The following is a 14,376-nucleotide window of genomic DNA, read 5'->3' on the forward strand; positions in this document are numbered from 1 at the left end:
GTGGGTTCATCCAAAGACAGATATGATTCTTGGACATGGTGCTAGTTCAATATTTTGTGATAAACTGTGGTGGAGAAATATTCAATTTGATAAACTGGCAGCAGTCGAGAGAACGTCACGCAATCAAAACTGCAAGTGCTTAAGTCTTTTGAAATAAGCTGGAAATAAGATGTAAAACACCATATCATTTATAATTCATCTCACTTTTAAAACATATTTGGTTTCACGGCTCTAACGTGCTTTTATTCCATTTAAGTCTGGCTTTGGATTCATTCATTATCTTTTACGATTTGAGGGTCACAGGAGGCCAAGTTCAGCTGATGTTGGGCAAACGGAGGGATGTACTTTTTACACTCTCCAGTGAACTGAGCACTGAGCTGCATGTCTTTGGACTGTGGACACGAGAAGAAACTCCACAGACCTTGTAATTACAGTAAATGTCCGGACTGGTGGATTTAATTTGATCTGGTTCCCAAATGATAAGACTGTCTGTGAACTTTGGCAGACACGTTTATAAACGCTGGCAAGAGGCTCTGATATTTCTAAATGAAATGACTGGCAGACGGGACAATGCCCTGGTCCTTTCAACATAGTTGGGACGTGTGTGTGTGTGTGTGTGTGTGTGCGTGTGCATGTAGAAAAACGCTGACTACACCAAAAACTACTGATGCAAAAGAGACTGAAAGGGAAAATATTAAATGTAAGCATTGTAGGCACTAAAAGCTGAGGGGGTCATGTCAGCATCTAGAACCAGATGAAACCAGGAAACCAAAGAAAAGTATAGAAAACTATGTGATGGTAGCTCAGTGGTAGAGTGAGTCGTCTTTCATCTTGAAGGTTGCGAGGTCGATTCCCAGCTCAGATTACTGTTCATCTGAATAGGAAGTGAGAAGTGCTGTATAAATACAAACAGTTTGCAATGGTATAATATACATGGTTTGGTGTTTGATGTCAGATGTGTCTGCAGGGGTGCGAGGGTGAGGTCAGGGAAAAACAACATTATTGACGTATTTTTGAAGAAAGTGGTCAAAGTACAGTGTTCGCTGGATCCTCCAGGTCATATCTTATCTCTTTTTCTTAATAGAAAACAAACTGTAAACGGAGATCCGGTTTGTCCAGGTTGTTACAAACATCATAGCTGCCTGAAGATCACCAATAATTCATCAATATAGGACTATACTATTGACTTACCTGGTTAAATAAAGGTCAAGTAAATAAATAAAATGGTACTAGCTTTGTGGTTTTCATTCAATATTTTGAATATTTGGTGATGAAATAGGCTGGATATTTAAATATTCAATTTAATAAGCTGACAAGAAAGAATACGGAGACTTATTAGGGTTAAAAAAAATCAAAGTCTGGAATATTAAACACAGAATTTTGACTTTAATCTCAGAATCCTGATTTTTTCTTTAATCTCAGAATTCAGAATTCTTGCTGGGTTTTTTTCTTTCATTAAATGTTTTGAAAGAAAGAAAGAAAGAAAGAAAGAAAGAACGGAAAATGGTGCAAAGAAAGCCTGTGTGCAAAGGACAGGACAAATCCCATAATGAAGGAGCTAATGAAGGCCGGAGGGACAGCTGAGCAGGTGGAGAGGGGGAGGAGGAGGAAGAGGGAGCAGAGTGGAGAAGGTCACGTGACTGCACTGACAGGTAGGAGTGACAGAGTCTCCTCCTCTAAAAAACAACACATAGATGCTTGGTGTTTGTTTGTTTTTACCTTTGACCTTCGGGACTTCCCTCATAAACAGACCGAGCCTGAGCAGCGGACTCACCGCGCGGCTCTTGCTTCTCCAGCTGCGACAGGACAGCTCAGCTCTGCGGCCCCGGAGCAGCTCCAGGCTCCAGGCTCCAGGCTCCAAGCTCCTCCCCGCTCCCCTTAAATGCTCGCTCCGCAGCTCAGGCGGCTGCAGACGACGACTGGCAGGACTGCGGAGCTGTAGGGAAGACTTGTGTCTTCATCCTCCTCCTCCTCCTCCTCCTCTTCCTCATCCAGGACAACATTACAGCTTTCTTTTTCTACCATCATCATCAACATCATCCAAGAAGCTGCTATGAAGACTATTCTTGCTGCGTATTCTGGAGTCCTGAAGGGTAAGACACGAACTCAGAGGAGTTATATGAAAACAAACAAACAAACAAACAAACAGTTAGGTCTCCTGTATTGTATTATTCTCTTATAAGTTATTTTTTGTTAAATGCAGTTAAAACATGAACTATTTCAAAAAACAACATTAGAGATTAAAAATGTATTCAGAATAACTTTTTTCTTGAAGATTGCCTCTAATATTTTATTTATATTAGAGGTAAGTATGTTATCTGTTGCTATGAGTCACAATTATGCACCAAGTTATATTCACTGTTTTAACTTGAAATGTTTAACACGATGGCAGAATAATAAATGTAAATCAGAATATTACTGTTCTGGTAAATGAGTGGAATGAAAGGCAAAAGCTTTGTTTTTTTAGTGATTTAGTTGATAAAAACAATATGAAAGTAAATTGTAGGTTAGCTCCTGTTTCTTTGCTGCTCCTCTGTTTGCTGTTCGGAGTTAAAAACTCTGAGGGAGATTTCAGCGGCTGCTCTGTGACCTGTTTGCATCTGCGGCAAAGGAACTTTTGAAATGATGGGTTCACATTTCCATCGTTGCTGAAAAATGAATCGTGTTCGAAATCAAAACTGCACTTTGAAATGTTGCAATTTTGAAATAACTCATAGTTTAGCTGATTATGCTGCTGATTGTTCTATCTTCTCTGTAAATGTAACTCACAGCGTGCATATTGGGATAGAGTAGTTCATGTTTTCATGATTATTATTATTGAATTGAAGCTTTGAAGCTAAAAATTGAATTGCAAATATTGGCAATATCTGTCAGAAATGTGTGTGTGTGTGTTTACAGAACCTGAGAGTTTCTGTTTGGTGACATTTCAGTCGGAGCATACATTCACTGAGCGTTAGCAGAGGAAGTGATGGATCTGATCACTTTGTGCAAACTGGCCTTGCAGATTTGTGGTTTAGGCAAATTGGACACTCTAACTGTAGAGTGTAGGTGTGTGAGTGGATTGCTGTTTGTCTCTATATGTGATGGACTGGTAACCCTCATGTGGAGGATAAAGCGGCAGAAAATGGATAGATGGACGGACATTGTAGCAACTAATCGTGTTCTTATTAACTTAAAAATTAGAATCTGAAAGGGAAAAAAAATAGAGTAACCTAAGAAAGTACTGTTCTAAAGAAATGAAAACTCAAATGCAATTTCAGAGAAATTATTACATACATCTGGTCTATCTGTGCACATCCACGTTGTCAGTCTTCAAGAGTCATAGCTTCATGGATCCCAGGGATTACTGTACCGCGACATGAGATGCTGGGTTATTTTCAGTGAGCACAGATGGGATTAGATGAGCGTGTTTTTCTGGAGAGAGGATCTTCTTCTTACTTGGTGGTGGTGTGAGCTTGAGTAGCTTCAGTCTCTCTTCATGTCTCATGCATGCAGGGTCGTCTCTTTCACGGGCTGGTGACAGAAAGCAGCTGGTGAGTAGCTGGAGCTCTTGTGTCTGTATTGACGTCGAAGTGCAGAGTTGATCGATGCAGGGCAGCACGGACACTTTTGTTTTTGTTTGGTGCTCATCTTCACAACCCAACCAGCAAATACTGTTGCACTTTAACTTTAACTTTAAAACATGCGTAAACTCAACTTGGAGATACATTATTGTGTCAACACAGAATAGTAATAGTAATGATAATTTGCTCTTTCAACTGTTTTCAAGTAGATTCTCCTTGAATATTTCTGCTCATCTGTTCTGTACTATATGTTTTTCAGAAGTAATTTGTTCAAAAGTTCAGTATTTCACATTGTGTTGTCTCCTTCTATTCCTTTTTTTTCTTTACCTTGACACATACAGACATAAGAGAGAAGTTAAATGAATGCTGACCACTTTAGTCTAGACCATGAATAGTTTTAAATATTTTTTCTCTGGCAGAAATTTAAGATGAAATAATAATGTTTTAGTAAATGTACAATGATTGTAAGTATAGTTGTTATTCGTTAACCCAGAATGAGCCTTATACATTGCTTTTGATGCTAACTGAAGGCTTCATAGGTGCAACACACGACTTCACCAAAAACTCTTAATATCCAAATATTGTCATGACACGTGGTGTTAAAAGACAGAAAAGTATTTAACGTGACTTTTCAGGGGGTGCTGTAACGGCATTGTATCCCTAAATCAATACCACTTTGGTGTTTATCATCTACATAAGCCTCTGTATCTGTGTGCTCAGTAATCCACTGACGAGCTTTGATCAAACGAACCCTCTGCTAACGTCTAATGTCTCGCCGCGCACGTGTTCTCTGCAGGCACCGGCTCCAGTATCCTCTCTGCCGTGCAGGACCTGCCACTTGCCGTCTGGCCCTGCAGATCCAAGATGGAAAAGCACCTGCAGGTCCTCTCCGTGCTGCAGTGGGTCATCTGCTTCTTAGCCATGGGTGAGTGAGTGTGTGTGTGTATGCGCCCCTATGCATTTCACATAAGCTGTAAGAAGGCAAAGAGACCTAATGGATTTAGTCTTTCCAGCCTTATTAGTCTCATATGAAGTAGGTCACTTGTTTATAGACTTAATTAAGAATGAATCTTGTGGCCTTGAACACTTTTTCCCTCCTCTCTCCACTCAGGTGTTGCCTGCACTTTCCTGCTGATCTACATGTTCTGCACTGACTGCTGGCTCATCGCGGCCATTTACACAGCCTGGCTCATCTTTGACTGGAACACGCCAAAACAAGGCAATGCATTTAAAGATTAACTAAATGTCCAATCCCTTTTGTAAGGGGACAAATTATTGCATATAAAAACATATAGTGTGGACATGACAGAACAAGGATGAATGCATGGACTTGTACAGTGAATATAAATAAAAATACTCAGGCTCATCTCGGTTTAACGCACCAGTTTGAGAATTGTGTAACATATTTTGAAACGTTAGCACCAACAGGGACCACATTATGTGTGGAGCGTTTCAGATTTTCAGGGCTCAGTGTCAAGGAAGTAGGCCACTTCAAAACCACAACTCACGGTGGTTTTGAGTAGTTCTGAGTGTGCTAAAGATTAAATGAACTTCATGTCATGCTGTTAAATTGAGAAGGCTGTTGGTTTTCAGGTCAATAGCAGCTTTTTTATTAATCTGTCATATGATTTACTGAATATAACAATGGATGGAATCTCACTTTTCACTGTTAGACAAAAGTCCAGAAGAGTTAAGTTTATGAAAATCCTGCCACTGGAGAGTCAAGCACGGTCCCAGTAGCAAAGAAAAACAAAATAACATGCACAATCATTATGACTTTTTAAATTTCAGTTACAGCTCCAGTAATAATGCTCGAAGACTTACAAATGTAGTGATTTTCAATCTGCGATGTTGTCCTCAGGTGGAAGGAGGTCCTCCTGGGTGAGGAGCTGGACAGTGTGGTCATATTTCCGAGACTACTTCCCAATAAGGGTAGGTTACTGTGCTTGGTTGCCATGACAATTAATGCGAACCATGTATCCGAGATGCAGAGTCATAACAACCCGCTTGACCCTTGCGCGCAATCCTTCAGCTCGCTCATCAATATTCCAACTGTGCACCGGTTTGACAAAGTAGATAACTCTATCAGTGGGTGATCAGGTATCAGCTGTCTGCTCCACTCCGCTCCTTGTCCCGTGCTGATTATGACGAGGGTTTGTCTCTGGCAGTTGGGACTTTCAGACTTTGTCTTCTCCTGATAGGCTGAGGAGCACTGCTCAGCTTGTTTTGTCCTCAGGTTCTTCTTAGAGATGTTAAGAGGACAAAGAGGAGTGTTTTTTTGCAAAGCACGCACACAAACAGTTTTTTTTATATCTTAGTGAGGACGCACCATTGATGTAATGCATTCCCGAGCCTCTAAAACCAAATCTTAACCCTTAAAAAGCTCTTTAAAGTTGTGGGGCCCTGACAAAATGTCCCCACAAAGATAGGTTTGTATGTTTTTTGGACCACACAGTACACACACACACACACACACAGCATGCACAGGCAGGCACAGAAGCTATGCATGATGAAACTGTTACTGCAAAAGCTAAATGCTAAAAACTAAACCCTATTAACCCTTGACCTAACGCTACCCTAACCCAATTGAAACTCTAAACCCTAAAACCAAGTCTTAACCCTTTAAAAGTCACTTTTTGGTCCTCACAAATATACCTATACAAGAACACACACACACAGCACGCAGAGGCAGGTACCACTGCTGTGCGCGGCCAAAACCAAAAGTCAAGGTTAGCTTTCGCGTGTGTGAAACGAGGCCATGTGTCCTGAGATGTTCTGCGTGCTTCACTCCGTTGAAAGGGAGTTTTCATTGAATCAGTGCTTCTGTTCAGAGGCCGGCGAGAGCTGTAAACACTGCCCAGTGTTCTCTGGTACCAAAATAACACCTTTGATGACACCGCGCGAGACCTGGCGATAAAGGGATGGTATTTTATTTATTTATTTAGTTGTTTATTTTTTAATGGCATTTCACAGACGAATCACTTCCTGTGCGCAGCCCGGGAATGTCATCGAGCGACACAAGATCCAAACGCTGCTATACTGAGAAATACAGAGAGAGAGAGGGTGTGTGCAGAGCATTGTGTGAACTCCTTTGACCATCAGTGGTTTGAATCTAACGGACATTTGTTAATATTTAACAAGTTATATAGTTAAAATAAAGTTAAAGTTAAATTAAAAAACAAACAAAACACTGGATCCTTATGGCATTATTAACAAATATTCCTGTTATGGCTCTCAAACCTGTCTTAGCAGTCCCTTCATGTAAAAACAAAATTCGGCCTCAGACTTCTGATGAAAAACACTTCCTGTGTGATGTCATCGTCTTAATGATTTTCGTTTCACCTCTAAAGAAGAAAAAAAAAGGAATCACTGACTGTGTGATAGGAGAAGTGAGTGATGAGTTTACAGTAAGTACTGCACTCCATGCAGAGACCTCCTGTCTGCTCCTGAACTTTGCTCCTCGCATTGATCTTCCCTCTGTTTACCGTGGAGCTGTTTGTCTTTGTGAGCTGATGAGATGGTTCTTTTGTGACTTGATAGTCACTAGTTATTTATTTATTAATAAAAAAAAGTGTGTCTCGCTGTTGCACATCCTGATTGATGTGTGTGGATTATGATGTATTTGTTGTAGCAGTGTCAAAGCGAGGAGAATAAACAGCTGTTAGTTTGATAAGTGAGGAAAAGTTAAGTTAAAACGTAAACGTTTTAGCATCGGGCTGCGCGCTTAATACTTTGCAACACTGTCTTTGTCAGCTTCTTATGTGATTTCATCACAGCTGATAGTCAGATACATCTTTTTCTATTTCTGTGAGACTCTGTTAGTGGCAGAGGAGCTCAAACCATGAGGGTTTATTGTTGATTTTTAGGTGTGTTTTGGATCATTTTGTTGTATAAGTCATAAGTTTTTGTGATGTTTTTGCTCCCAGATTGTGCCGTGCACTGGTGAAATGTTGCCAGTGCGCATCGCTGTTGAAGACGTGTCGTTTCCTTAACTCTCTTCCTTAACTCACTTTACGTTTGCTTGTTTTGACCTGAAAGTTGTGTCATCATCATTCCAGGAGACTTGTTTTCTGAGACTTTTTTTTCACGATGTTAACTTGTGATGCTTCCATGAAGGGCACATTTGTACATGTGTGGTTGCACAGTTGAACCGAGCTCCATCACTGCTCCCTGAAGGTCTTTGGCAGTAAAATGGTGGTGTTGATTTGCCTGAGCAGCTCCCTCATAACCGTTCCTCTTACAACTGAGGAAATGTTATCTGTCTTTATTTATTCTCATCCCATGGGACATTTTAACTGCATTATTCTGTATTTATTTATTTAATTGAGGAGTTACCATTTCCATGTTTTTAGGGAAATAATCTGTGTCCTTATCCTGCTACTGCTGCGACCAGGAACCAGTCGAGACACAAAAGTTGTCTTTAGCCTTGCTCTAGTTTTCGGGAGTGCAGCTGGTTCGACGAGCCTGTGGCTGCGGATTATTGGGACAGTTGCAATTGGCATCGCTTGGCCTTTCTTCAGAATGACTGTGAACATGCCATAGACCTCGGCAAGCCAGTGAAGCACTGAGACCTCGGCAAACTTGTGCTAGCTGGTGGCAAGAGTACAAAATTAGAACGCTCATCTAGTATTTCAAATATTGGGAAATGCCTTTCTTAGAGATCGGAGATCATCTCCACTCACTGAACTCTACACAGAAGCTGTGAAGAAACTGTTAATTAACCACTGTATCTACAGAGGCTTTAATTGCCTGCAGCGCAACAATTATCGACTTATCGCAAACCTCTGACTTTTTTTTTATGAGTTGGAAGCAAAGCAGTCAAAGTCTTAAGCAGCTTTCAAATCAGCTGTGTGCAGGAGATCTGTGTGTGTGTGTGTGTCACTGCTGCAGGAATATGTGCGCAAGTCTGCTTGAACACGAGAAACAAAGGCTCTCTTCTGTAATCGAAAGCATTAGCCTTCATCTCTTTACTATCTCCCAAGTAGACAAGATGTTCCCACTGTTCCCACTCCTTCATATCTGCCAGGTGGTGTCCTGTGCTACTATGAATGTGATCTGCTTTGCTGATGTGGTTATGGTAACCGTTGTGTCTGAGCAGCTTTGTGTAGATAGTGTGATGGATTTAAATCTGCACTGCAGATCGGTGTGGAGCAAAGGCTGAACTAATACTGATGAGTCAAGCCTGTGTGACCGGGTGCACATCACGCTGCATGATGGCTCATTACATTATGACCTGTGGCATGTACTTCAGAAGACAGAGGTGTCACATTGAAATGATAATATCTTATTTATACAAAAGCACGTGCCGTGTCTCAAAATCCAGATTAAATACTAATGAAAGAATACAAGTAATACATTGATTTGATTTTATACAGATAAATATTAACACCATTTTAGAGCTTAAACAATGAGTCAACTAGTTTTGAATTATATTGATTATCATTTTCTTTCAAAAATGATCCACATAAAATGCTGCTTTTCTCCCTTTTGAAGCATATTTTTGAATGGGTGCAGCTCTCTGCACTGGGCCTCCAAAATTCAAGCGATTTATTCTTGTATAGTTACATCCTATGTCTTTTATTTTTTGATGCAAAAAAATGAGTTGAGTAACTGAGTTATCGCTGTCGTTGTACGGGTCAAGAAACACCAAATGCATAAATGTCCACTAAATAAAAATAAAAACTCTTTGCTGTTTAATTCGAACACTCGTCTTCCCTGCCTTGTAGCCACATTCCTCACTGAAATGCCTTAAAGCTTTTGTCTCTCTCACAAAGTTCACTTGTCATCTTTGTCCCGTTGTCCTTCAGCTAATTAAAACCCACAACTTGCTGCCCAGCCGGAACTACATATTTGGCTACCACCCTCATGGCGTCCTGTGTTTCGGTGCCTTCTGCAATTTTGGGACAGAGGCCACCGGCTTCTCCAAGAAGTTCCCGGGCATCAAGCCTTCCCTGGCAACACTGGCAGGAAACTTCCGCCTGCCCGTGCTTCGAGACTACCTGATGTCTGGAGGTGAGATGTTCTGAGAGGCAGCAAGATCTTGTTTGAACTCTGGAAGTGTATGTTAACAGTGTATCTGACCTTTGTACTATTGTACAGCTGATAGAGCCACTGTTTACCTGGATGTGCTGATTTCACTGATTAAGAGCGTTAGCTACAGATATTGTACGTCCACTGCGAGGTTACTGTAGGTTACTGGCCATGTTGTTTTAAAAGGTTTAATATGCAGCAACCACAATTATATTAAGTGATAAACTGACACATTTAGAGAAATGCACCAATAACTCTGATACAACAACACAAATAATTATGATATGTAGTCTATGTATCAAATGTGGCTTATCTGTTGTGTGATTAGGTTGCTATGCGGTTGCATAATCAAAAAAACAACTTTCTCTGAGTTGTATTTAATCTAAAATAGCCCTTTTAATGATAATTGATATTTTGTTTGTAAGTGTAGTTGTATGAGGTATTGTGACACATAGTGGAAACATGGCTGCACACAAGGGAAACTGAGTTCAATTAATCAGAAAAAATGCATACGTAATTCAATGTACACCTGATATCTTAATATGTTGTAAGCCGCTTACTCTCCTGCAGCAAAAGACCATAGAGAAAATCAGTGTTTTTCAGATTGTGGGTGCACAGGACCTGCTGATTTGCTGCTGTCCCATTTAGTAAATTTGATTTCACAACAAAAGATGGCTATGGAATTTTATCCCAATGGTTGAGGCAGATGTGGATCTGTCTGCTGAGAAATAAAATAGCTGATTTTCTCTTTGGACTTTGGTGCAGAGAATGAGAGGTTTTAATTCAGCAAACCTGATCTATTCCCTCTTGACCATAATTAACGTATTTATTTATTTATTTATTGCAATCCTAACTGGGAATATCTTCCATCCATAGGTATCTGTCCAGTGAACAGGAACTCTATTGACTACCTGCTGTCGCATAACGGGACAGGAAATGCCGTGGTCATCGTTATCGGAGGAGCGGCAGAGTCTCTGCACTGTGCGCCCGGCATGAACGCTGTCACTCTGAAGAACCGTAAAGGCTTTGTGAAGCTGGCCCTGTCTAAAGGGTGAGCCGCTCACATTCTTTATCAAATCTGTTTTGAGCATATAAATGTCAATCTTAGGGCACGTAGTGAGTCATTGGAATGATTAAAAGCATTATTAAACTCTAAAAGGTTAATATTACCTCACAGTGAACAGGGTTGTCCCCTCATAAAGCCTTGAGCTCGTCTTGGCATGCGGTACTGCTTTGTAAGGGTCAGAGTCTGTGAACTGGTACTGACCAGTGCACAGAAGTGCATTGTTCAATTTTAAAGGGGAAGGGACCTCTGGGTTTGTCTTGCAAACCCAGACAAGGCCAATTCCTTCTCAGTTATTGCTCAGGATTATCACTGGGTACACCTTATCCAAAGAAGATTAGAGCTGGTTAGAAAAGAAATGTGGTTATGCACATACGCATAAACCCACACAAAAATTAGTAAAGCCTGCTTGCGTGACCAGCAACCTCAGTTGATTCATGATTAGGACATTGCATTCGTAACAACACCAACTAAACAGTGACATAAACAAATCTGATTAGGAAAAATAACAAGAGGAAGTTGTCCAAGTTTTGTCAGATATGCTTTCAGTAGGGCAGTGCTTCTCAAATAGTGGGGCAGGCCCCCAGCGGCAGGGGTGTGAATTTGATTCAGGAATGATACCTTTTATTATGGAACAATTTGGTACACTATGATTTTGTTCGATTGGATGCAATTAGATTTGGTGCAATACAATTCTTGTTCTTCACTCATTTTAATTATTTTTTTTCATTTCATTAGATAAATATTTTATAAAAGATCAGAATCTTTACACATTTAAACGTTTGTAAAACAGTGTTTATCTTTGCAAAGCTACACTGAAAACAACATTTGAGTAAAAGTAAAAATACAATTGGAATACGCTTTGCACTGAGGTTCTATAATACATTGTGAGGTTATATAATATCAACATAAAATGGCAGTACAGAGACATCTGTTGCCCCAATTTGTATTGTCTTTAGTGTTTCAGTCAAATCATTCAGACTTGAGTAATAAGGTAACACAAAGTTTGTGTGCTGCCATTTTTAAGAAGCTAGCTGCTATTATTAAGAAGCTAGCTGCTAAGAAGCTAGCTGCTAGTTGCTTAAAAGCTAGTTGCTAAGGAGCTAGCTGCCATTGCTTACAATGAGCTCCCGCAAAAGTTGCTCGTTCGTAAGGAAAATTAGTCTTGAGAGTGTCCATGATGTGAGGAAGGAACAGCATAACATCTTTATCAAATGGGTCATAAAGGTACAAAAAATTGAACACTGACTGATTCATAGCGTACTTATATTGACACAGTAGCCTATGCATCAATATAATGTATGTTTTATTTTTACAATCGTCTACCAATTTGTGTTGGTTTTTATTACACCCGTAGCTTTTAGTCAAAAAAGGTCATGCCACTTGTCTATTTTAAAGGTTATATTTACTGGTCATTGTACTTTCAGTCTTGATAACTTCCTATTATGAAGTGTAAGTGACATTTTATTGTGTCTCCCTCAGGTCTGACCTGGTTCCTGTGTATTCCTTTGGAGAAAATGATGCCTACAAGCAGGTGATCTTTAAGGAGGGAACCCGCTGGCGAGCTTTGCAAAAGAGATTACAAAAGCTCATAGGCTTTGCTCCGTGTGTTTTCCATGGATGTGGCCTCTTCTTTGGAAATTCCTGGGGCATCGTGCCTTTTTGTAACCCCATCACCACCATAGGTAGGTTTGTCCACCAGTGATTGGTTTGGGTTGTTGGTCAGATTTCATCGGAAAACTTCAGTTTGTAACTTCTAAATATTAACACAGTGCTGATCACGCTTAGCAGCTCCACAGGTCTCTCTCTGTGTTTCTTAGTATAGCAGTGTTTAGATCCTGTGTTGTTCAGTGACTTTGTTTTGTGTTGAGACAGACGGACACAACAGCAATATTTTGCTAGTAAACCCAGACAGCTGCAAACATGTTAAACATTTTCAGAAGTGACGTCAAACAATAGACACAGCCAATAACGGTCAGATACACTGTTAACATACATTTCTAACAATAGTTCTTTCCCTATATGTCTTTTTAGTTGGTGAGCCGATCACAGTGCCAAAAATTGAGGATCCAACTGATGACATGGTGGATATTTACCATGCAATGTACATCAAGTCTCTCCAGTGCCTTTTTGACAAGTATAAGACCCGCTTTGGTCTGAAAGAGAGTGATGTCCTGTACATCCAGTGAAAGGATAGAGAGTTGGGAGCCGTGCTGAGGCTCCGAACTGTGAACCCCTCTGCTCCCTTCCCATCCTCCCCATATGATCTTGTTGGACAGGTTGGATCATCAGTGGACTGTAGACTCTACACAAGAGCATGTCTGCGAAAGAAAACTTTGCCTTTTGTGTTTTCTCTCTCTGTCTTTCCCAAAAATGCACGTCAACATACAGACAAATGCAAAGTCTCCTCTGTGGAAATGGCAGGATTGAACCAAAGTCGTCTCTCCCTGCTGATGTCACTTGGACAAAGTTACCCAAAGTGCACCTTTGTCGTTTCTGTTGTCATTTTCTCTGGGAAGGCATCATGTGTGGACCGTCCTATCGGTGCAGAGGGAGGGGACGTCCACCAGATGGAGCTAGAAGCTGCATGCAGGACTTAAAAGAAGCGCAAAGATCTTTATTATCTCATGCAATTGTATCATTTCACGATCCTGCAATATGCAAAACGCACAAACAATGCAAATGAAGGATACCACTATTTTTGGGATAATAAGCCCAAACTTTAATTGAGCCAAAGACCTAATATGTGTTCCCCACACATGCAAGTGCCCGTGATTGCACAGTGCCATAAAGTATTAATTGTATTCTCTAGAGAGTGAAAAGCCTATTTGAGTGCTTGTCCCTCAATGAATTTTTGTAATGCACTTTTTTGTATTGCTGATTACCTTGTGAAGTTTTGGCCTCAAGAAAAGCAAAGAAAAGCCTTTGATTAGAAACATTTCTCCAGGATTTATTATACTCTGCTTGATTTTTCCCTTCTTGTCCCACTGGTGTCCACGTCTGGATGTTGTCTGTGCAGTCTGTTGCAGCGCTGAGCTGCTGATGAAGAAGGTGAAATAGTTTTGTGGGTGAAAGTGATTCCAGTGCTTTGTAAACATTCCATGGATGGTGACTAAAAGGTTTTGGATTACATTGGAATAATGCCTTATACCTGGAAATAAGTTTTATTTGCAGGTGTCACTTGTACTTATGGTAAACAAGTGTATATGAATATAGAATGTGTCGCAGGAATCATCAAAAGGAATTGGTCATGTTGATGGACATGGAGCTGGGCCAGATAGGGTTGTCTTTTGAAAAACAATTTTGTTGTGAGTTGAATAAGAACAGTGTAATCTCTGTGCAGTGAATTTGCCAGCAATAAACACAGTGAATAATGTCTGTCTGATTAAAGGCCAGCCATCATTTGTCTGCCATTATTTAAATTAAACTTTTATATGTTTTCAGAAGGACATGTCTTGTCTATGTCTTATATTACACTCATATTCCATCTGTTTCAAAACAATTGTTCCACTTTTGACTGTGACAATGAGAGAGACACAAGTTCAGGCCTCTACAACAGTCAGTACTGTATGTTTTGACTGCAAAGTTAAAGCTCTGGTGTGTATATTTGTTGAAATCCTCTTCACAGCCCAATAGCAATTGTCTTTTAACCTCCCAATACTGTCAATATAAACACGACCAATCTGCATGTCTGTGCTATCACAACGCAAGTCCAGAGAC

At 40.3% G+C, this 14,376-nt stretch overlaps 1 protein-coding gene across 2 annotated transcripts; it reads left to right on the forward strand.

Moving 5' to 3' along the window:
• The first annotated feature begins 1,767 nt into the window (after window positions 1-1,767).
• On the forward strand, window positions 1,768-14,105 carry dgat2 (diacylglycerol O-acyltransferase 2). 2 transcript variants are annotated; one of them, XM_044041250.1, is made up of 8 exons: window positions 1,768-2,093; window positions 4,360-4,488; window positions 4,675-4,782; window positions 5,425-5,495; window positions 9,371-9,575; window positions 10,470-10,644; window positions 12,139-12,341; window positions 12,691-14,105. In XM_044041250.1, exons 1-8 carry the CDS (start codon window positions 2,054-2,056, stop codon window positions 12,843-12,845), a joined length of 1,086 nt encoding a protein of 361 aa, XP_043897185.1. In that variant the 5' UTR covers window positions 1,768-2,053; the 3' UTR covers window positions 12,846-14,105. The 2 variants fall into 2 exon arrangements, with proteins under 2 accessions (XP_043897185.1, XP_043897186.1); XM_044041251.1 differs by lacking the exon at window positions 1,768-2,093 and adding an exon at window positions 3,502-3,533.
• The last annotated feature ends 271 nt before the right edge of the window (window positions 14,106-14,376 follow it).

The sequence above is a fragment of the Solea senegalensis genome, linkage group LG13 (genome assembly GCF_019176455.1).
Source record: "Solea senegalensis isolate Sse05_10M linkage group LG13, IFAPA_SoseM_1, whole genome shotgun sequence".
Lineage (NCBI taxonomy): Eukaryota > Metazoa > Chordata > Actinopteri > Pleuronectiformes > Soleidae > Solea > Solea senegalensis.

Excerpts from the sequence above, each read along its gene's own strand:
- dgat2 (XM_044041250.1), top strand. The coding sequence starts at position 2,054 with ATGAAGACTATTCTTGCTGCGTATTCTGGAGTCCTGAAGG. Across the intron at positions 4,489-4,674 it reads CATCTGCTTCTTAGCCATGG|GTGTTGCCTGCACTTTCCTG; the intron begins GTGAGTGAGTGT and ends CTCTCCACTCAG. Across the intron at positions 9,576-10,469 it reads AGACTACCTGATGTCTGGAG|GTATCTGTCCAGTGAACAGG; the intron begins GTGAGATGTTCT and ends TTCCATCCATAG.